General features: G+C 43.6%; 3 protein-coding genes across 5 annotated transcripts in view; all 3 read right to left on the bottom strand.

Annotated features, from left to right (window-relative positions):
* Positions 1-1624: 1624 nt before the first annotated feature.
* On the bottom strand, positions 1625-4633 carry sumo3b (small ubiquitin like modifier 3b). The gene is made up of 4 exons (XM_030112603.1): positions 4406-4633; positions 3802-3930; positions 3611-3682; positions 1625-1779 (listed from the first exon to the last, which is right to left on the bottom strand). The coding sequence occupies exons 1-4, from the start codon at positions 4424-4426 to the stop codon at positions 1714-1716; spliced, it is 288 nt and encodes a 95-aa protein (XP_029968463.1). The 5' UTR covers positions 4427-4633; the 3' UTR covers positions 1625-1713.
* Positions 4634-6223: 1590 nt separating this feature from the next.
* Positions 6224-9433, bottom strand: pttg1ipb (PTTG1 interacting protein b). Of its 3 annotated transcripts, XR_003933183.1 has the most exons (8): positions 9303-9433; positions 9036-9091; positions 8827-8935; positions 8412-8514; positions 7845-7910; positions 7656-7702; positions 7045-7313; positions 6224-6822 (listed from the first exon to the last, which is right to left on the bottom strand). XR_003933183.1 is itself a non-coding variant. In XM_030111902.1 (7 exons), the coding sequence occupies exons 1-7, from the start codon at positions 9397-9399 to the stop codon at positions 7285-7287; spliced, it is 507 nt and encodes a 168-aa protein (XP_029967762.1). In that variant the 5' UTR covers positions 9400-9433; the 3' UTR covers positions 6224-7284. The 3 variants fall into 3 exon arrangements, 2 of the variants coding, with proteins under 2 accessions (XP_029967762.1, XP_029967761.1); XM_030111902.1 differs by having other exon boundaries at positions 6224-7313; XM_030111901.1 differs by lacking the exon at positions 7045-7313.
* A 2287-nt stretch (positions 9434-11720) lies between these two features.
* myo10l3 (myosin X, like 3) overlaps positions 11721-23036 on the bottom strand; it is a 46726-nt gene continuing 35410 nt past the window's right edge. Inside the window, exons 22-41 of the mRNA XM_030111742.1 lie at positions 21476-21582; positions 20145-20534; positions 20027-20057; positions 19105-19932; positions 18269-18392; positions 17907-18150; positions 17689-17784; positions 17433-17526; positions 16899-16954; positions 16653-16795; positions 16375-16569; positions 16078-16235; positions 15497-15620; positions 15012-15309; positions 14710-14917; positions 14480-14616; positions 14165-14288; positions 13626-14081; positions 13276-13467; positions 11721-13166 (exon numbers count right to left, since the gene is read on the bottom strand). Of these exons, the coding sequence (XP_029967602.1) occupies positions 13062-13166; positions 13276-13467; positions 13626-14081; positions 14165-14288; positions 14480-14616; positions 14710-14917; positions 15012-15309; positions 15497-15620; positions 16078-16235; positions 16375-16569; positions 16653-16795; positions 16899-16954; positions 17433-17526; positions 17689-17784; positions 17907-18150; positions 18269-18392; positions 19105-19932; positions 20027-20057; positions 20145-20534; positions 21476-21582 (4110 nt within the window). The 3' untranslated portion in view covers positions 11721-13061. The remainder of the gene's footprint in view (positions 13167-13275; positions 13468-13625; positions 14082-14164; positions 14289-14479; positions 14617-14709; positions 14918-15011; positions 15310-15496; positions 15621-16077; positions 16236-16374; positions 16570-16652; positions 16796-16898; positions 16955-17432; positions 17527-17688; positions 17785-17906; positions 18151-18268; positions 18393-19104; positions 19933-20026; positions 20058-20144; positions 20535-21475; positions 21583-23036) is intronic.

The following is a 23036-nucleotide window of genomic DNA, read 5'->3' as shown; positions in this document are numbered from 1 at the left end:
GTTTTAAACATACACCTAAAGCTATTTTGTGATTCAAATATGCTTGTGGGTTCAAATGAGAATGCGTCTGGTTGTGTCTGTTTTTTTTTTTCTGTAAATGGAAATAATATTAATCCTTTAAAAGTTGTGAATTAACTTGTCAACTGTCATATTGTAAAAAAATGTTATGAACTCCATTAAAATAAAATCAAGATAATGAAAAAAATATGTGAACACCGATTATCAGGACTGTACTTCAAAGTAGCTTTCTGAAACTCACATATATGACCCGATAACAGAAGTTCACGATCAAGTCATCTCCCGTTTTTATCAGGATGGACGATATAATCAATTACCATCCCACCCCTACCATGTAAATGTCTCTGATGCACTGGTGATCTGCACTCATGATCAGCTGGGAGCAGCTCCAGCACCTGGATTTTCACTGAACAAATGTGGAACCAAAGTTCGTTGGTTCAAATCCCAGTGCTAATAACTGCTCGCTGGTCCCGAACCACTAACGTCATGTCAGGAAATTCACCAGGTGTAAAATCCCTGTCAAATTAATCTGATCATCTAATTTAAACCCCCAAAAATCTTCAACGACACTTTTATTTACACCCATGAGAGCAAAAATGTCGCAACTACGCAATTCAAGCCACTGAGTATCAAACTATATTTATTGTATACAGTATGGGGACAACAAATATACAAATAAAAAAAAAAGTGGATTATCCGCTGATGGCACCATGCAAATCTAAAATGTCATCTTACGACCCAACATTTCTAACACACAAGCATCAAACAAGGAACATGTTAAAAAGAGTTACGATAGACTTTTTACAGACTCGGTGAAATTGGAAACACAGAACACGTGACTCGGTGTGTTGACACTGAGTGAATTATTAAACCTTAGGAGGAAACATTTTCTGGCCTGGCAAAAAGAAGAGGTGCGCGTGTTTGAAAGTCCTGAAAGAGACTGATTTCCCCATGCAGACAACTGTTTATTTCCATACTGCGTAATGTCATGGATCACAATGGCATGGAGTCTTTTCACGTCGACATTTTTAATATTAACCAAACACTTATCAAAAAGAAATGTTTCATTGTGGATTTTTGGTCCAGAAACATCACCGTTACTTTATTTACCTTTCAGTTATATCTGCTTTTGAGGGCAACAGTATTGAGGTAAATCATTCATGAGCATTTCTCTCGCCGCAGGTACATCGGACACAGACAAAAAGGATTAAAAGTTACATAAGAAATGTCATAATGTTGCTCCCATCGATAAGCAGATTACCGCAGTCGCCAAGCCAGCGGCGTTCCACACAGAAAGTCAAAACAGGTAAAGAAACTCAAAGAAAAAAAAAAGAAAAGGGATGGTGGCATTCTGAATTTGAATGTTCACATCAAATTTAGAAAATGTATAAAATCTAATTCAGCTTCTGATCTGAGACATGCAGGTTATCCCAGCGTCACAAGACTGCAGTGAAGTTTTTCATAAGGAGACAAATCTGAGATAAGACGTGTCCTTGAATTCCACAATTTCAAATGACCCATTGAGAGTAAAACATGTTGAAAAAAAGACAAAAAAGTTACCCTGCTTCTCAGTCAGGATTCAGGAAAAAAAAACTTTCTTCCTGAATCCTGTCAAAAGGGTGAGAGAAAAAAAAAAAACAAAGAAATACAGCATTAAAAATGGTGCTGAAGTTCTTCCATGAATCCCAATTTGATTTAAGAAAGCACTCCTCCAGTCTGTTGCTGAAATACATCAATAGTGTCCTCATCCTCCATCTCCAGCTGCAACGACAAGCACATTCACAGACCCGTCAGTCTCACAGCAGGTACATGCCACCAGCGTGATTCCAGTCAGCCCGTCTCACATTTCAGAAACACAAAAGACATGCTGTCAAAACGGACCGGTCCATCTCAAGAAACCAGATATGGGAAACCTCGAGAAATGTTTATAATAGTGCTGTCAGTTTTAATCGCATTGATCGCAATTAATTCATGGAGAACTGTCAACAATTAACTTTTTTAAAGTTGAGATTAATTGCAATGAAGAATCTAATCCTCATAAATCAGTCCCAATGTCAGGAAAAAACACCATTATCCTCTAGTTCTTTTCTTTGACCCAATTAGCAGACCTCAATGGATTAATCGCGATTAAAATTGACAGCACTAGTTTATAACATTAAATAATATACTGTAAGAGCTCATTTTCTGTCATTTTAACTTCTAAATCATGAACGAAAATTGATAAGAGAATCAATAAAGCCCTCAAGTGATGAGCAGATTACAAAAAAATCTTATTAATTCCCATCCTTAATGAATAACATATAAGACTTTAACCTTTGGTTTGTTATGTTGGATGAAACAGAAACATTTCAAATGTTGAGCAGGCCATAAAAAAGTCTCACTTGGAAAATATAACGGAGATTGAAATTACATTACATGAAATCAATATAACGACTTCACTTTCTTGGATTCTCAGATAATTAAGACAATGACAAAGTTCAGGAAAAACACTGGAATTGCCTAAATATACCCGACAGTTCAGGTTCAGTTAACTCCCTTTACGAACAGACTGAACGGACTGCAGCCTGCTGATCTTAGTCGTGTAGCTGAACACACAGCATCTTTATGTTATCAAGATGCAATGCAGGACTTTTAAGAGAATGACACATAAATTGTAACGGTTATTTTATGAGAATAAGCTGAAGAAGTGGAACAATTTAGTTTTGTAAATGGATAAAACAAAATAGTTGAACTATAAGTGAAACATATCACCAGTAGCAACGATGTGGCAGTGCGCTGCATTCAGGTTATACTGGAGGTCAGACTTTTCCTTGTCGGTTAATTTAGGTTGGATTTGACAGGAGTTCTGCACTCACAGTCCAGAATGTAGACAAAGTATAAAAGAGGGTGACCATAAGAAAGTGTTCGGTCAGGAAGTGGAACAATCTTCTCACATCAGCATGCAGCTAAACCGGATATAAAACAGACCAGGATGAACAGATGCTCAACTTCCAACTAACAAGCTAATCAACCAATCTACAATATTTATTACAGCAGCACTGTGGATAACGGCATGTCTGAAACTAGCTTTATAAAGCAAAAATGAATACTGACATCAATTTGACACTATGCCAGTGTAACTGTACATCGTTGTAGCTTTGTGAAATAAAGTAATGTCAAATTGCATAAGCTGCTCATTGTAAAGTATAGATCCTTCACTCAAACTAGAATTAGTCTGTTTCCCATGAAACGGATATGAAGTTTGCTGGAGAGGGTTTGACCTCACAAACCAGCTTGAAAGAACATTCCAGAGAAGTGCATGCTATCATTTACTTATAATTGGTGTTTCTGAACAATGTGAAGAAATAAAGTGTGTCCTGACCAAATTATGGTGCAGTGGTTGGCAATCCTGCCTCAAGTTACCTTGATTTTAGCTTTGGTGAAGTCTTTGAGAAGGGTTGATGTTTTTTTCTTTGGGGGATACCAATGTGCATTGAAAATATGAATAAACATCCAATGTCCCTATAAGGCACGTAATTTGGTGTCTCAGGTATAAATCTGGATATCACAGACAGTCTGCAAGGAAGCAGGATCTACATGTAGCTTTACCAACCTGTGCAGGTGTGTCCGTTTCATTAATGGGCTGCCCATCAAACCTGAACCGTATCTGACGAATCGACAATCCCTGTAAGAAAAGATGAGACAGAAAATATTATTTAATGACTCTGTACACATTGACAGACAGAAAACCTTGGGGTGATGGGAGTATGCTGCAGATTTTGAGGATTGGGGGGGGTGGCTTGCCTGTCTTTCACAGTACGCCTTCATGAGTTTGCTGAGAGGAGTGTGCCTTTTGATCTTGAACTGTACGACTGAGCCATCCTGGCCGGCCACCTTCAGGTTGATGTGGTCGTTCTCCGTCTTCACTCCCTCCTGAAAACAAAAAGCGCCCCCGTGAGTCCCCCCAGCGCTGAAAGCAGCCGCAGCAGCACAGGGAGGGAGTTCACCACAACCACAGGACCTGCTGGGACTCACCGGTTAGCATGCAAAGCTAACCCGCATCCAAAGTGGCGCAGACAGCAACAATGGCGCAAATGATAAAGGACACAAACCATTCATTTCCCCGGCAGTCTCTTATGTCGACATTAGCAAATAGTCACCGAACTACAGTAGTAAGAGTGCAATTCGCAAAAGGTACGTGCTACATATGAAGACTACATGCAATAGACTTTGCGCCAAAAGCCAATGCATGCGCAGATTGCTCAACCTTTGTTTTCTACCCGCTCAAACACGGGAACCGGAGGGCTAGCTTAGCATCAGATGCTAACGCTAACATACAGCCGGCATCATAAACAACGAAACGGGGGAGTAACCGCGACGCGCCCCTCCCGGGAGGCGAAGCACCGACCTTTGTCTTCTCGTCGGACATCCTGCCGGTTCCTCGGGTCTGTTTGTTTTCAACGTGGAGCAGACGGGCTGCGCTGAAGCGGCTGCTCGGCTCCTCCGGCTCTGTCGTGTGGAGCAGGAGCGCGCACCAAAAATTTGAAATGTAATTCGAGCAAATGGGTCACGTGATCCACTTTTTTTTTTCTTCCTCGGGGCCGCGGATACGTGAACGCGGATGATAATTTGCGCGCTCCCGCGACAGAAGCGAAACAATAGCCCCCCCTGCCTGGCAGAGCAGACAGCCCGGGGCATTTCACCAGGTTACACTCCTTCACTTGAAATTTATTATTAGGACTGTCAGTTTTAATCTTAATAATCGCGATTAATTAATGTAGGATTGTCAAAAGATCATTATTTTATTGCAATAAATCACAGAAATACATTTAAAAAATTAGAACTTACAGTGGTATTCATGTTGTGTTTCTTTCGTTAATTATTAGTACATTTTAGAGATGTTTTTGATGAATCAAATCCCAAATTTGTATTTTTCAATGTGAAACTGTTTACAGTTAAAATACATGCTCCACTTGAGTTACAATAGTCAGAATAAGCTCTTTTTGTGAATCAAATTGGAAATTTTGTGTTTATTACAAGTTCATAAATTAAGCAATTAACCACAATAATTCTGGTCAGATCTGCGATTAATTAAGTTTTTTTAATGGAGTGACACCACTAATTTTTACAATACGTTTCCAAATGTTTGTAATATCAAAATATATGTTTTTGCATCAAATAAACAAAAATTATTATATAATGCAGTTATTCATAAAGATGGAGACACAGAAAAAAAATATCATTTCAAAGACTATACTCAAGGAAGAAGAGGAAAATATAAATTATTTTAAAAAAACAATTATCCTCTACTGTAGCACCTAAATCCTGTCCAGGGCACAAATTCTGATTTTAATCACTATTTTGGGGGGGTAAAGTCATCATTCTACCAGTGTCATATCAAGTTGTTTGAAGTTGTTTTTCTATTTGTTTGTTTTTTCAACAGTGTGATCATTACTCATGCAGGGTAGATATTAGCAACACCGAACAAGAATGAACTCACAGGACATTTTCTTTAACTAAGCTCTCAACTGTGTTCAGCTGTGAGTACAAGTCTTTATTGAACACGCCAACAATCGGTGGAGGCACACTCCTGGCTCATCAGCCAACCATTAAATGAAAATACCGCACAAAGAGTCATTCACAAAAAAAAAAGCCCTCAATGAAAGCAAGTTTACATAAATCAATAGTAAGCGTATTGCAATGTTCACCTCTGATGACATAACAAGGAGAGGTATGGCCTGTTTTGTTTTGTCCAGTATCTAGGTCGATACAACACTGATAACATGCTGCTTATATCTGCTTCTGCTCCCTTTAAAATCATCAGACTGTCTCATATATATTTTAATTCACAAAAAAAATGTTGGGTAATTGTCATGAATAAATGCCAATGTGTTTATTTACTTGTATACTAATGGTTCCAACCAGAGTCAGTGAGAACATTGTGAGGGTGCCTGATTGGAATGAACTCCAATCTTCTGTAAAATAGATGAGCCGAAAATACCAACCACCTTACCAGCTGAACACAGATGTCAAGATTTTCATTGTTGAATTTACACCCCAAGCACATTATATCAATATCTATTAAAAATGAAGAAATTATAAATCTACACACTGACTTTCACTTGCAGAATAATGATGTTGTCATATCGAACTTCTCTTTCATAAATAAAATGAAACAGAAGACACCCATTACGCATTTATTTAAGAATTTCACGATCATTTGTTCTTACTGGTTGTACACTGCTCACAGGTTTTACATGCAGTTCAAGAACAAACATTTATTTTATCCAACAATGTTACGAAACTAACTCTGACACTTGAGAAAAATCTGTTACATCAAGAAAAATAGACTTTGAACTTCAGACGTTAACCCAAGCAGGACTACGTGTATATGTGCATTGTAAAAAGTGCATAAAAGAAACTGCTAGAATTAGCACCGCCATCACTCATAGAAACTGACCTTGATCACATTTCATGAGACAACGTGCGAATTAAAGAAAGAATGGTACGGGTAAAATGTTTCCCCTTATCATTAGTTGTCTTCATGGACAGAAGCCAAGTTAATAAGTCGTGTTTTTATGCTTTATTTAAACCAGTTGTGGCCTCAAATCATGAGGAATTATGTAAACAGCAGTCATCGATAAAAAAATCAAGACAGATTAGATAAAGGAGCTGTTTGACACACACTGACCCATTTAACTCAACCCAGCTCATCACAGTTCACCACGGGCTACTTGTTCACTGTATCACAGCGTTACTGGCATCATCGCTGGCGTTCTTCCTATTCATCTTCCATACGGGTGTATGGACTACCCTTTGCCAGACCTAAGAAGAGCAATGGAGAATTAATCAGCAAACCAACAACACTGAAGAGACTGAGAAATGTTTTTTTTTTCATGTATGTTTACATATTTTTATATGATTTGAGACATGTTCTAACAGAAAATGTCAGATAAATCCAAGTCCTCATGGCCATCTGGGCTGACTGAAGGAATGAGAGCACGGATAAAAGAGGCCAAAATGAGTTTTCTTCACACGGTGGCAGACCTCACTCTCCACGATTGAGAGGACACAGTTGAAGTGGTTCAGGCATCTGATTAGGACGCCCCCCTGGTCGCCTCCCAATAGAAGTCTAGTGGGCACGTCCAACTGAGACCAGGACCCGAGGTTTTCCCCGGACCTCGCTGGAGAGATTCTATTTCTCAGTCAGTTCGGGCGCGGCTCACGATGCCCTCCCCCCCAGATGAGCTGGAGGAAGTTGCCGGGGACAGGGATGTCTGGGCTTCTTTACTTTCCATACTTCGACCCCATGTGCACTAAGCAGGAAAGAAGATGGATGGATGGGTGGGTGGGTGGGTGGATGGATGGGTGGATAGAAGGGTGGGTAAATGGATGAATGAACTCAGTTCTACTTCATCAGATATGAGCAATGTAACTTTTTTTCCAGTAGATGGGGCTATAGGATCACTTTTGTTGTCTTTCCCATATCCCCCCTTGCCTTATTTTTCCACCACCCTGCTTCAGTTGCAGTTACTATTATGAATGCTGCTGCTGTCTGATCATCGACTGTGCGCGCTGTCAATGAGAGGCCTCTTTTATATTTGACTTTCACATTTATGAACCCACTCAAATCACAAAAAACAAGCGAGGACACTCACCATATTTCTGCCTGATTTCATCATGCCTCATCTGCATTTCTGACCTTCTGAGAGGAGGAAACAAAGACAAATTGTTAGACGACAGAGAACACTGGCAGAACTCGTGCCTACACCGTTCAACTCTTTATAGTAATTCTAAATAACTACTTCGGCTCTCTGTTTTCGTATTTGACAGAATTTGCTTCATACCTCACTTTCTGACGGTCCTTCCTCGCCCGGTTCTGTCGCTCCGCCATTGCATCTTCTCTCTTGTTCCTGCAAACATGTGGATGTGTATCAATACAAACAGTGGTCAGGGTTGTGAGAACAGAACTGCTCTCTGTCACTTTTTTTGCTGGATCAGCGGTTCTCAACCTTTGAAGGCTCCCACTTCGTGTGTGTGTGTGTGTGTAGTGGTGGGGGGCTTCAAGGAGAGAAAAGTTGAGAAACCACTGTGCTGAATAGACAAAATAAAATGTGTTTATCTTGGACTTTATCCAAACCAAAACCCTCAAACAGTTAAACATGATGGATCCTCTTCACATAAGGCCTCTTATCCACAGTCAACCCAATTACAAGAGGCTGATACACCCGAGACAAAAAGTCAAGTTATTGTCAGAGCTCAACAGATTCTGCCAGGCGTTTGGAGATAGCGGTATCAGCCGAGCCTCACAGAGAAGCAGCCCTTTGTGTTTTTCCTCGATCCTCCTCCTCCTCCTCCCGCTGCCATGTTGAGGCAGATTTTATAGGCAGCGCTTCATGTGACTTCATACTTACCCAATTCTCTCACACTTGCAGCAGCAGAAGCAGCAAACAAGGATGGCGATGAGGATGATCCCACCAAGCACCGACATGGTGATGATCAAAATCAGGAAATTTACTGTAAATCACAGTCAAAAACACACAGAAGGGAGGTTAATTTTTAATGCAAAGCGTCAGTTGTATATTCAGACAGACATTTATTCATGAGGATCCTGACTGAGAAGGTTTTCTCCTTTATAAACTGATTATAGGAATATGGCTCACTATCAGTGTTTCAAGACTTCAACTATAATTTTAGAATTGACTGTGTGCACATTTGTTCTTCACAAATAAATTAGACAACTGAAAATAGAGGAAAAAGAAAAAAAAAATAAATCCAGCAGACCGAATCTTGGTTTAGTAATAACTATTGTCTTTCTTCCAGTCTTACCCCAGCACACCCCCCATCGTGCATCATTCAGTGGACAAACGCTGCTGGGGGGCAGGATGCTCTTCACTGGATAGTCAGTGCATTGTTTGTTGGGCTCGCACCACAGACACTGTACAAAACAACAAAAAAAAAAAAAAAAAAAAAAAACAACATGAAGACTGATCCTGAGGTTTATATAGAAGCATGTGGCTGCACTGAAGAAAACTTACAGATACATTCTTCAAGCACTCCTCACAGCTGGTGTTGGATCTCGACTCACAAGGGACTAAAAGTGAGAGAAATTACAGAAAAAAAGAAAAGTTTAATGGCGTATTAAGGTCGTTCAGAAAGAAGACGACTGGATTTTGTTTGAGTTATTCCTTCAAATCCTTTATTGCTGATATCATGTGACAGCCTCCTGACTTCACTCCAGCAAAACAAAACTAAACACAGCAAGACAGATTTAAAAAAATAAAAAAATAATAATAAAAACCTACCCGGAGCAGGGCCAGGGGTCGGTGTCTGCGCCCCTGTGTTGAGAATAAAACCGCAGAAAACCAGGACAAGAACAGAGGCTTTGTAAAGTGCGGACATGTTGACAGCAGAGAAAGAGACGGACTGAGAGCGCGCGGGGCTCAACGTGAAGGCTGGACCTCTGCTGCACGAGGGCGGCGTCACTGCAGACCAGCGTCAGGAAACCGCGCGGAGTGACGCATCGCACCAAGAACTCATCTCTGGGTTCTTCTTCCTGGAGCTGGAAAATATCCGGACATTGCAGAAGTATTCATGGTTTCACTTAAAAAACAGAAACATTTTGACGGAAGTGAAATTATTCATTTAGTAAAGGAAGTGCAGTATTTTTTAAATGTATATTGCACCATACAAGGCACCACGAGGTTATGTTGCAACAGCTCAACAACATCAACTATTTAAATACAATAAATGAGGATTAAAATAATAATAAAAAAGACTTAAAAAAAGAGGTATAGTTGATAGATATTTGGTGTATTGCACATCCTTCTGGGTTTGAAGCATTAGAAAGAGTGGTGTCATGGTGAAGGAGGGTTAGGGAGTGAGGGGTGATGCAGAGTTCATCAGTCTGAAAGAAGAGACTGTTTAAAAGTTCACTCATGAAGTACTCAAGTACAGAAGTGACAAGTAAAATCAATGTTTTGTCTTTACTGGTAATGTCAGGCCACACGGTGTCACAGTACTCTCTCTTCAGGTCATGGGTTCATGAATTTCCTCCCACAGTCCAAAAACATGCATAAGAAGTCAACTGGCGACCATAAATTGTCCTCAAGTGTGAGTGTGTGTGGTTGTCTGTCTCTGTTATCACCCACCTTAGGTAGCATGATGAGACCAAGTTTGAGAATGAGAAAATCTGTAGAGTTCTCCATGAACTTTTTTCAATGTTGTATTTTTCCATTTGCAATTTTAGAATGTGCAACAAAAATCCACGCAGTACAGCAGCGTGTTCTAAGTGTTACTCAAAACTTCAGATTATTTCATCTTTTTAACTTTTGAGTCAATTCGTCAGCATTTATGCATTTGGAATAAAGCTGTAGATCTTTGTGAGAGCTCATTATCTAACAGCTGATTAACTTTTGGTAGGTGGTTTTCAGACACAGATCATGGTAAAACACCTTTATTTTTGGCTTAATGCCTTCCTTCTTTATTATTTACTTTTGTGGGTGCGATTTTAGAGGAATCCCCAACTTTTTCCATATGTAATCATGACCATAATTTACATTTTAAGAGGATTTCTGTCTCTTCAATGTGCAATTCTTTTGTGAAAAATCTGGAAATATCTGAGATTACTTCTTTGCTAGAACTTTTGTAAACAGGGTATTTTAAAGGCCCTACTTAAAGTCCGAGTGTGATTTTGACTTAAAGGTGCATTAAGGAGTTTTACAACCTTAAAAATACTTATTTTCCACCATAAATATGTTACACATTTTTAATGATGTGTACAATGTGCCCTGACATTTTCATTACAAGTACCTCTAACAGCGCTAAATTGTCACTTGAAAGTTGCAGTGCCGGTCCGGCACCAGAATTTTTTGGTGGAGAAATTGAAAGGAATGATGTAATGCACGCTCCGTTAGGTTTCATTATGTCCGCCATTACTCCACCAGATGCTTAGTGAGCAACAACTGAGCAGGAGCTTCCAGAAAGTAAGAAAAGACTGGCTTCTAGCACTGCCACAGCTCCAGCACAGACTCCACCAGGTAAAAGAAACTTAAATCTTACTTGAGCGCTGCTAAACGAGCGAAGACGGAGTCCCCCTCTTCCGTGCACGGGAGCCACAGGGACGAGTTTTTCACTAAGCTGCGTTACGCCCAAGGCCTGCAGGGGGCGCTGTTTCGCATAAAACGTGCAAACTCCTTAAGGCACCTTTAATTTGGAGAGGTGATTGTACCTGGTAGGTGGTTTAGAGCATTGATTGAAATAACAAACTACAGATCTGACAATCAACAGATCATTCACTGCGTTAAAATCTGTGTAAAACATCTTTATCAGCCATAAACACATAATACAATAGAAGGCAATACAACATGCCGAAAATGACTCTTAAATTTCAAACTGGATTTCTGTAAAACATTAGCTTTATGTGATAAGGTTCTACTGTCCAACTAGTATTTCAGTATAAAGTTTTCTAAATATGCCTTAATTAAAGAATTGTCCAAATCTTTAAAACATTTTGACTTGTGAAATCCCAATCCATTCTAATCTGTCTAATCCATCTTCAATTCAGTTAATTATTCACAATGTTTTTCCAATTTAAGTTAACAAACGCTGAGTCGCTGACATGCGGCACCTTATTGATCCTCTTGGTATTAGATCATGATATATTCTGTAGCAACATTTTCAGGTGAGGACTGGCAAAAAAAAAGGAGGCAATAACAAACAGCTCTTGAAATACAATAATTTATTAAAGCATCTTTAAATTCTGATATAAAACACTTTCTGATTTTTTTTCTTCTTCAAAACAATCAGAAATCTCAGAAACACAGTCATCGTCAATGGCAAGATCAGTCTCTGGTTCGGCCGCCGGCAGCTGACCAGAGCACCGAGGTGAGAACGATCGGAGAGCGACGGAAGACAGTGACGCAGTGTGAGGTAAATGCCAAGCTCATCACGGACTATTCTGGAGGCCGGTTGGCGCTGAACAGATTTCCTTGTGTTCATTTACAAAGGGCCAAGGAGAGCACGCACGGGAGCTGAGGGTGTCGCACTTCAGCTGGGATAAAAACCCAGAGACACGATGCATGACCAGGTGACGCCTCCAGGAAATAAATACCCCACCAAAACAAGCAAACAATCTTCAGTCGCAGACGTACTGCAGAAGGCATCATCATGCATACTTTTTAAAAACAAATCCCACAAAATCAGTGTTCAAAGAGAAACACTCATCATCAGCGAAGGAGGAGGTTTTTTTTTGGATGGAAGCAGGAATAAATCAGTTTATTCCTTTTATTTGTGTCTCTCGGAGTCGTTTGCACATCAAGTGTCTTTTTTGTGTGTGTGGGTTTTTTTTGTCTTTAGCAACAGCTGAGGTGTAATTTTGTGGCAGAAATAGGCATCTTTTTATTTATTTTTTTTACATATTCTGCCCCACAAGGCTGCATTTACACTGAATCGACTACTCTGAAATACAGTGGCTACAATATCTGAGTAAGGCAAAGGGATCTAACCTCTCTGGATGGGAGACAGTTATTTTATGCAATAACCTGAGAGAGTTTCTTTTCGGTGGAACAATCATAACAATTGGCTGTAATAATCAGTGTTGATGAACGGTGCCAACACAGTGTGTGTATGTTTGGATGAAAATATTCATTTCCCAATTTAAATGTCTTTTTTTTTCCCAATCTGTAAAATGTGGTAAAAGAGTATGCAAACTCTTTGGCTTTCTCTGGAAATGACGATAACATCCACGCAGAAATGCTGTAATTGCTTTTCAAGTAACAGATGACAAATGACCAGTGTAAAAAATGAGAGCAGGTAACAAGAGAAAGCAACACTTGGAACAGCTGTAAAGATGCAGATGTTTAAAAGCTCACATTTACCAGAAGCAGTAACAGATGGTCATTTTTTTGTGAGTCTGTCTGGATGGAGAGTGAATGTGTTGCTACACAACTGAAGTGAAAACCTCTGAGGTGAGATCCAGTCTAGTTCGAGTCTCCTCTTCTCTCCAGTCTGGTATCGAGTCAGATGAATGATAAGAGAGTTCAGGTCCCGTCGTGTCCTGGAGATCACCTGATCCAGTTGGTTCCGTAGCTGGACACAGACTTCACACTGCAGCGCTTCTTCACAATCATGTTGATGTAAGCTTTCATGATCTTTGTGATCTCTCCAACCTGCCAGGGAACAGATTGAAGGTGTGAACCACATGTTCATATTAATGTATTCTAAAAGAGTAACACACTCACTCTCACTAACACACAACATGGAAGATAGAATCTGTACCTGCGGTGTGTCAAAGAACATTTCTCTCTCATCCACAGTGATCTTGTAGGTACAGGGCTGTGGAGCACCGAAGAAGATGATGTGCTCGTAGGGGAAGGTCTCCAGTGGCTTCGGCTCTCCTCGCTTGTAGACCGATACGTTCTCGGCGCTCACACTCAGCCAGAGGTCGTACGGAAAGCCTCCTTCTTTGCACTGCAAAGACACAAAGCAATGAATCTCAACAGAGGCACAAAACATAACCAAAAAGAAGAAGCAAGCAAGTTTTCTCGGATTCTGTGCCTCATAGTTTTTATCTTCAGGTTGAAGACACACAGGTTTAAAATGGAAACATTAAAACCCCACAGACTCACCTCAACATCAAACAGCGTGGACCCGTACCCCGGCCACTCTTTGATAATGGTCATGTACTTCAGCATGGCTTGGTGCTGGTCCAGACCCTTGAGGCGGGACCACTTCTCCACGATGCTGGCTCTGGTGGAAGACATCTCCTCCTTGATCCACATCTCCAGCATCTGCTCCTCCTCCATGCGCTGCTTCTTCATGGAGCCGGTTTTCAGCCCCCGGCGCAGCGTCCCGTCCAGGAAGCTCGTCCTGCGGCGCTCCAGAGTCTGTCCCGACCCGGAGGCGCCCCCGACCTTGGTGAACTGCAGGATGCGATTTCGCAGGCGGCCCACCGGGTAGACGCTTTCCAGGCTCCACGCCACCCGCGCCTTGTCTCCAAAGAGGAACTGCAGGCGGAGGGCAGCGAGGTGCTGCAGGGTCTCTTCGCGGGCGGGGAAGTGGCCTCGGGTCAAACTCTCATGCGCCTGAAAGACAAGAAGGACTGATTTCAGCCGTGCTTTTAGCAGCTAAACACTCCTCAACAAGAAGCGTGGTCAGATAAGCTTACCTGCTCGAACATGAACGCAAACTCCACTCCTTCCTTTGGCATGCTCTCCACATCCAGGAAGCAGTAGAGTTTGAAATACAGCTTCCATTGGCCTTCATCCTCAGCATCCTCACTGCCAGCCAGCCTGCGGAGTAACGCCATAAATCTGTCTCTTCACGTGATTTATGTCAATATTAATGCGGCGGTTTGTATCATGTCATGAAAACGTGTCTCAGTGTATCTACAGGGATTTGTTTCATAACAGGATTACAAGCTTATAAACGAGGCGCATTGTGACACAGTTAAACTCTTTCTTCTACATACTGCATCGTGTACCTTTCAAATTTAGCCAAAACATCGGCCAGCAGGACTCTGCTTTCCACAGCTCTGTCGATACTGTTGTTGTGCTCAAAGAGCGCAAACATGTTCCTGCTGTCCTCCATGGCCAAACCTCGGATTAACTTCTCCACCACCTGAACAGGGAAAGACAAAGTCACACCGAGTTTGTCAAAGTTTGCAGAAGAACAATGAAATGAATAACTTAAGAGCGGCGACGGCTTGTTTACCTCGCCAGCGGTGGTGTGAGAGTTGATGGAGATCTTGCAGGAGCCTCCTCCATGGCAGTAGACGGTGGTGGTCATTTCCTGTCTGGTCAGCAGTGCCATGATTTCCTCCTGAGACGGAACAAACTCCCTGGTCTTGGTCTTCTTCAGAGACTCGCCAATGAAATGGGCGAACATGTCGATTTCCGTGCCTGGAAACAGCTCCTTAATCCTAGGAAAACACACAAAACCGTACTGTCACACTGAAGTTTTGATAAAATGTTAATGTGATCGAGGCACTTTGAGAGTTCTAAACAGGCTGGTACCTTTTCAGGTGGAACTTGAGGTAGCGAAGGATGCCCCTGCTGGGCAGGAAGGTGCAGCTCATGCAGGTCAGGAGGTGCCAGTGAGCTCGATTGGCAGGACTGTTGGGGTGCGGGACGTGATTGGTTTGTTTGATGAGCTGACAGTAAACCTCGTCCCGTAACGGCCTCAGGTCTTGGCAGGTCTGCAGGATTCCCTGGATGATCGGCACAGGGTCGGACACGGCCTCCATCTCCTGCAGAGAGTTGAAGATCTTCACGGCCTCGTCCTGCAGGCTGGTGTAACCCTTTTCCTTTTGCACTGAGGGAGAAGAAGATGGAAACTATTATTCCATGTTTTATTTTCATTCCGAGTGAGTTGTAAATGTATTTAGGTCTTCTATCCTGACTAATGTACACAAACATAACCAAAGAAGGAATCAGTCCATGCTGCAGACTAGCAGGTTTCTCAGTAGCTGCAGGTTTCAGGCTCCAGCTGAAGGACTCACAGTGAATGCTGACGTCTCCATAAGGCAGAGGTAGAAGAGGGGAGTGCAAAGGATGCTGGGTATATCTCAAGATAGGATTTCTCCAGTAAGTCTGCTCCACGGCCTCCACATTCAGACTGCTCTCCTAAAACGCACAAAAGGACAGATGAGTGATCTTGCAATTAAATCATTTGCTCAATAAGACATATTTTCACATTAGAGTTGTCACACAAATGTGACAGAGAAGGAAAAATAGGGGATAATATCACAGAAAATAGGCTTAAACAGCTAATAATAAAAAGCGTATCATAGGAAATAAAAGATAAATCAGAGCTTTGAGCCTGTGAAAGCCAATTCTGATAGATCACAGCACACGGGCAGTGAGAACAAATACCTCACTTTAGTACACAGTGTGTCCCTGCCAATGGTCTGCACGACTGAAAAGAATTCGAGTTACAATATCAATCCCCGTGTGTGAATGAAACGTGCATTATTATTCATACAAATGTCAGCAAATTCAGCAAAGTATATTCGAGGCACATAAATCCACAGGCAGCAGCAGCGATCAGTGACAGAGAAATGATCAGATGAAATCTTATTACCTTGATGTCCCTGATGAGTTGCTGCGTTGGGGTTTCAATGGGAACCTTGCTGTCGATTGCGCCCTGTATAGCATTTGCCCACCGCATTGCTTCGTTCAGCATTTTGGTGTAAAGCCTGTAGGAGTGTTTACGACCATGCACGATTATATTCCAGTAACCTGCAAAAAAAAAAAAAAAAAAAAAAAACAGTTCCAGAAAAAGTCAGAATCCAAAATGTATATTCTACCAATTATGAAAGAATAAGTGCAGTTTTTTTTTTCCTGAAATTTAATTGACAACAGATTACATGGAACGGACCAGTTTCCTTGAAGACTTTCTCATCGGGCTGCACCACAGAGCAGAGGCTGTTGAGCACCAGTGTTCCCAGTTTAGAGGCGCTGCGCTCCGACGACTTGTAATAATCCAGGGAATTACTAGTGAGGACGAACCAGCGCTTCTTCAGCTTTAGAGAAGTGCTTTTAGCTCCTGACTTCATCTCTTTGTGAAGCCAGCCTGTGAGGATGGAAATACATCTGTTTAAACGCACCAGTGCTTGAGTAAGTATATAAAACTGATTCAAACGGAGCGACACTGACCTCTGACTAAGAACTCCTGACCATCGGCTCTCGAGTCTCCCTTGGATTTTTGCAGCAGGCCGATCCAGTGGTGCATCTCCTCGGGCGTGTCGGTGTTGCAGTGGATCACCCGGTTAGCCGTGATGATCACAAACGAGTTTGGTCTGGAACAAAGAGGTTGATGGTTTCATTTCCATCCACATGAAAGTGATTTGAGGGGACTTTACTGCCGTACCAACATACATGAGGTGGGACAAAATTCCTCACCTGTCTGGGTTGTCTGACGCACAAACAGAATCAATCAAGCCCACATCCAGAGTGCCCTTAAAGATGAAACAAAGAAATGTGTTTATTTATCTGTTGAACATCCTCCAGATAGCCACTTATTCTGTCTTTCTCTGCCATTAAAAGAAAACCAACACTGACTAGACAGAGAAAAATGACATTCTGTGAAGTGGAAGGGGGCTGCATATCTAAGTTATGATTCTCTGGAAGTTCACTGCTGAACTCAACCTCTTACACTGTCATAATATTTCAAAACAGTCATATGATATGTTAATTATAACATGAATTATTCTCTACATCTTTCAGTTATATTAAACACCCTGCAATCATCCAATATCCAGATAATGACCAACGACTAGCGTGTGTGTTTTTGTTCCTCTTTGGTATAAAGGACTATATGACTCAGATTTGAACCGTCAAATTTTTGCCGATTCGGTTACACGCTCTTGCGCTGCCGCTGGAAAACGGAGCTGAAGCTGTGGCAGCCGGGCAGCGGAGAGGTATAACAGCACTAACCACTGCATTCTTTGGGTTGGCCTGTTCATGGTGCATCTCCATGAGCTGCTCCTGGCTGGCGCTGTGGACTCGACTCAGCACATTGAACCAACCGCTGGATGGGTCAGAGGGAGTTCAGAAGGGAGAAGTCAGCGAACATGGAATTGCAATCTGTAGCATGGAGTTCCACAAAGCGACCACAAGGGGGAACTTTATTTCTATGAAATCACTAAAACAAGTTGTTGCTGGTTGCACAGACTATGCAGATGCTGTGTACCTGGCATCCTCAGGAGACTCTGCATAGATGTGGTACGTCCGCTCCTCAGTTACAATATTCAGTGCATTTTCCTTCTCATGATTGTCCACAATTTCCCTGCGAAGGCAGAAAGCATGCCAGTAGGTGGTTAACCAACTTCCTGCGTTTGACTGAGTATATAATCCAAATTAGATCCTAAGAGCAAATAAATAGCATCAATAGAGAGTACAGAATCTTACTTGGCTGAGCGAATATCGATGGTTCCTTTAAGCTTCTCTTCGCTGTCGTTCTCGAAGTACATTAGTTTTGACTCCCGCAGCACGAACCAGCGCATCTTCCAGTTACGCCGAGACAGAGTGGACATTCCTCCCCCTTTCTTATACAGCCAGCCGGATTTGAGGGAGTCCTGCTTCGCCCGGAACCACATGAAGGTCTCGTCTTTGAGGACACACCACCGACGACGCCAAGGGATCATGAGACCGCCTGCGAAGAAGGAGGGACGCACAGGAGTGAACACCTATTAAACATAACGCACTGAAACATTTAAATAGTTACACACAAAATAGAGAGAAGAATGAATACAAACAACGCTGCTACTCACTCTTCATGTAGAGATAGCCGTGAAAGTATGGAGGCCCGCTACCGTTCAGCAGGTTCACCCTCCCATTGGAAACTTCCTCATCTGTGTCTACATAACCATCGTTGTCTTCATCACTGTCAATGAACTGAAACAGAAAAAAATATTTCAATTATGATGACCGCTTGCTGGGAGACACAGTAAAACCAATAAAAAGCTGTGTTTATTTTTTTAGAATTACTATTTTCTGTACATACAAATTGAGAACCTTATTTCATACTTTAAAACCAAAAAAAAAACAAAAAAACCTGCGATACAATTACCATCAATCACCTTAAACACCCTCGCCACTCCCCGCCACACACACTCACACACAAGCATGCCAACACATAAAGCATGGCCCCTTCACTCTGACATTCTGCTGATCTAACGGCGTCAGCTCTGAGCTCTCTGCTCGACTTGCAGTATCAGCAGAGCCAAAACAAATAACAGCTCCAGTATTTCACTGGGTTTCTGACTCTTTTGATAAGATCCTGGCTCGTACAAAGGCTGCCCGCAACCCAGTGTGCAGAGCAGGATTTCTTCCTTGAGGTAATGTGTGGAGAGTCTAGAATACACAGAGGAAATCTCGGTGTGTGCCAGTAAAGAACTATGGGGCAAGTTGCCTTTGATGCAGAAATTAAATTTGGTTTAGGTTCTTCAGTAAGTCAGTTAAGTTCTTCTGCTTCCCAGAGGTTCTACTTCTAATGGAGCTCAGATGTTACTCCAAACAGATACTCTCTTAAATTATAAGATTAGAGAGCGTAATGCTGCACACTTCAACTTTTAACAGCTCTTACTCTGAACTTGTTATTTCTCACCGAGTCGGAGCTGCCTCTGAAGGAGTCCAGGCTGTTTTGGGTGCATGAGGACTTCCGCAGCACTTCCTCGTCGGTGATGTGGCCGTCGTTGGTGCTTGCGCCCGAGCTCCCGTGAACCTCCTCAAACTCCTCCTGGTCGTAGTCGGACTCTGTGTCTGGCAGGTTGGCCTGTGGCGGCTCCTCGTTCGCGTGCTCAAAGTTCGATCCCCCGCCGGCGCTCTGGCACGGCCTCCTTTCTCCATTAGTGATCAGAGGAGGATGAGGAGGGTGGGCGGGTTTGGAGTCCGTCAGCAGAGAGGCACGATCCAGTCCGTTGGGGGTAAGAGAGGTGACGTTTGCGAGCGCAGGAGAAGACGTAGCAGGCGGAGAGATCACTACTCCCTCAGCAAAGGCAGGCGGAGGAGGGGGAATGCTTTGGAATACTTCCTTGTCGAGAGGAACTGCAGCCGGAGGAGGAAAGTCGGGTAAAGGAATGCACTCGTCCTCAGCGGGGAACCCCTCGTCCACCTCCTCCTCGGCCAGAGGAGCGGTGGATTCAGCCGGGTCGTGAAGGTTCTCCTCGCTCGACAGGGATGGCTCGAGACCGCCGAAGTCCAGCAGCTCCAGGAACTCTGTCGCCACGCGAGAAGCCTCCTTCTCCAGCCTGTAGATCTCGGCATCCCGTATCTGGCGAAGCTCCTCGCGGGAGACGTCGCCGAGGAGCGACACGCCGTCTTCCTGCTGCTTCTGCAGACGCTCGATCTCCCTCTCCAGGCGCAGGATCTCCTCCATTTGACGGCTCTCCTCCTCGGACGTCTGGCTGTGGGACAGAGTGTGAGCGAGCTCCTTCTGTTGGCCAGATAAGTGAGCGGGGAGAGAGAATGTAAGAGGTTAGTGCCACAAAAGCCACGGCTTAAACTGCACTGCATGAAACTTTATTTACCTTTTGACAAGCACCATTCACGAGTGAGTTCCTGAAGAGAAAATATAAAAAACTTCAGTCATGTTATGCATTTAAAGAAGTAATACAAGTCAAGTCCAGTAAATATAACAGAGTATACCTTGTCTTGTCTCCATTCGCCATTAATTTTTGTTCCTCTTCTCTCTCCTTCCTCAGCCTCTGCTCCTCGTCCCTCAGCCTCTGCTTTTCCTCCTCCTCCTTCCGCCTTCTCTCCTCCTCCTCCTTCCTCATCTCCTCCATTCTTCTCTTTTCCTCCTCTTCTACTCGCCTCCTCTCCTCTTCCTCTTCCCTCCTCCTCCTCTCCTCGTCCTCCTGCCTCCGCTTCTCCTCCTGGAGTTGCGAGTAGAGGGCTCTGGCCGCCCGGCCTCTGTGGTGCTTCTGCAGGACGATGGCGGCCAAGCGCAGACGCAGGAACGCACGTCTCCAAAAGTGAGCCCTGTAGTTCTTCTGGATGGTGACCACGCTGGACAAAACTCTCTTATAATGTTTCCTGTTGGAAAAAAAAATCAATCATGCACATTTGTATTCAGTTTAAACACATTTTTTTTCAAGTTGTACATATCTGTCCCCCTCATTAAGCCCATTGGAGGTGCTTTCTGTTTAAATAAACATTCCTGAACACAGACTGAGCTTTGTGAACTATGAGATGTTAAGGGTCTGATGAGCTCGTGCTGTTTCTGTTGTGGCAGCGTGGGCCGCTGTGTTTAGCCCTGTGACTAAGCCCAGTCACCCAAACACAGCACATGCATTGACAACACACACGCACACGCAAACATACACACACATAAACACACGTGGCTTTCTCGGGACCACACACACGGCTCTGACTTTTTGACCCCCTTGTCCTGATGCAGTCTCCACAGTGATCAGTTCGCGGCTGTTGACTGGTCTCAGAACATAGATAATGTTACACGTAATAATACAAAGCCTTTACTTGTGTCCTTACGGAACTTCCCGGAGCTCGGGCTTTAGTATAAGTGACTCTGAAGGGAAGGAAACCCACAACCTGAACGCTGTCATCGGCCCTATTGTAGCTTCCCAGTGGAGCCTTTCAGAGAACTGTATGTAACATTATACATGGTCATGTACAGGTGCAGCAGGCTGAGATTACATGTCTATGAGTGCCTGCAAAACATATTTCTGCATGGTTTCCTGTCAGTTTTTAGACCCAGATGAAAAACTTTGTATTCTAGCAGGGTACACACTTTGTAATGACTGACCCACTGGCAAAACAGCAAGCTTGAAGCCCACATAACACACATGCATGTACAGACGAAAAGGTAAACAAATGTGCAAAGGCATGCACAACACGCACATAATCTGCCCCCGCCCCGGCGCGCACGCAGGCCGAACACCTCCACTGCAAAACAAACACTGACAACTGTCGCTGCCACTCATCCACGCACCCCTCCTCCACTCCCCGCCGCTCACCTTGCCACATAGCTGAGGATGTGGGCGCGGATCACCATGCCAGCCCTGCGCCGCGCCTCCTCCCTGTCCTTCTCCAGCCTTTGCTCCAGGGCCTCCTTCAGGAACACCTGCGGGTGGAGGAGCGGAGGAGGAGGAGGAAGAGACGGGATGAATTAGTTCCTCTCCTTGTAAAAGAGGGCCCGCGGAGATGTGAGGGTCCCCCTTGTTGTCTGTTTGGCAGCGCTCTGTGCCCACTGCAGAGGGAGGCTGTGGTGCGGCTGAGGCTAGCAGATGAGCCGCTCTCCCTGACCGCAGAGCCGAGCCGAAGGGGAAAGTGGCGGAGAGGCTGCAGGGCGGCTGCTGCTGCTGCTGCTGCTGCAGAGCCTCATCGCGTCCGGGCGTCCGTCCTCAGCGCTCGCCTTCTGCCGCTACTGCTGCTGCCACTGCGCTGGGAGCTCGACTGACGTGCACAGGCAGAACGGCACAGAAGAGGGAGGGGAGGGGATGGGAGAGGTAGGGAGAGGAGGGATGAAGGGATGAGGGGGAGGGATGGTGGCTGGTGTCCAGATAGAAAGCCACACCCCTCCTTGCTCTCATGAAGGAAAGGGGAAAAGAGTTTGGTTAACTCTTTCTTCACTCCTGGAGACTTTGGTACTTTCTCTATAAGGAAGCTGTAACTTCCCTTTGACTGAAACAGTCACAAAATATGAACATGCAGCTTCAACATGGCTTCATAAACCGTAATCAGATTTTGTCTGATTATGGTTGCAGGCCAGGAAAGCTGTGGGTTTATATGAGACTACGATATCTGTGTCTGGCCTGCGGGATCAGCAACCTCTGCGAGGGGGGGGGGAAGACCTTTTAGTGACAATGTGTGTGCGTTTGTGTCCCAGATGTTCCACTAATCAAAGGCTCCAACAGCTGCAGCCCGGCCTGCCTCTGTAAAGTCTGTGAGAGAGGAGGAAGCTTCCCCTTCGTCCACATCCTTCCCTCGTCTGTAAAATAAATGGCTCGCAATCTCACGCACACACACACACACACACACACGCACGCACACTCACGCACACACACACACACACACACACACACACACACACACACACAATCCCTGCAACATCACCCAGGCTCCTAATTCTAGGCACACACACTTCCTCTGCACACAATCGGCACGTATATAATTACACACAGATTGTTTCTCCAAAGGAAATGTAGCCCCCTTCCCACAAGCCGCACTACATTACCCTAAACCCCAAAATATAGTGCAGCCATTAAAAACACAAGCACATGCAGGAAATATCACAACTATGCATTTTTTCGAGAGGTTTGCGTTTTGAAAAAAAAAAAAAAAAAAAAAAAAAAGGGGGAGCCGTTTCTTTTTCTTTTTCAATATACACTCTGACTAAAGCGAAGCAGTCAGCAGAGTCAGCCAAACGTCAAAGTTGCTGATCCTGGAAACACACGGTTTAACCCGCAGAGAGGATGTATTGCAGACTACACAGCCACTCCAGGGATGTATTCCAGTGTGCATGTGTGAGAAAAATTTAATATACATAGGCATGCGCACGTTGGCGGTTCCGCACGC

The sequence above is a fragment of the Salarias fasciatus genome, chromosome 16 (assembly GCF_902148845.1).
Source record: "Salarias fasciatus chromosome 16, fSalaFa1.1, whole genome shotgun sequence".
Taxonomy (NCBI): domain Eukaryota; kingdom Metazoa; phylum Chordata; class Actinopteri; order Blenniiformes; family Blenniidae; genus Salarias; species Salarias fasciatus.
Note: the sequence above shows the minus strand (reverse complement) of the source record. Positions and strands in the feature narration are given on the sequence as shown.

Bases quoted from the DNA above. Each gene is read 5' to 3' on its own strand.
- sumo3b (XM_030112603.1), bottom strand. From the start codon at position 4,426: ATGTCCGACGAGAAGACAAAG. The intron at 3,931-4,405 runs GTCGGTGCTTCG...TTTTGTTTTCAG, and splicing joins TGTCCGACGAGAAGACAAAG to GAGGGAGTGAAGACGGAGAA. The intron at 1,780-3,610 runs GTTGGTAAAGCT...TTGTCGTTGCAG, and splicing joins AAACGGACACACCTGCACAG to CTGGAGATGGAGGATGAGGA.
- pttg1ipb (XM_030111901.1), bottom strand. From the start codon at position 9,399: ATGTCCGCACTTTACAAAGCCTCTGTTCTTGTCCTGGTTTTCTGCGGT. The intron at 8,936-9,035 runs GTAAGTTTTCTT...TGTTTTGTACAG, and splicing joins AGTGCTTGAAGAATGTATCT to TGTCTGTGGTGCGAGCCCAA. The intron at 7,703-7,844 runs GTATGAAGCAAA...TCCTCCTCTCAG, and splicing joins AAGGACCGTCAGAAAGTGAG to AAGGTCAGAAATGCAGATGA.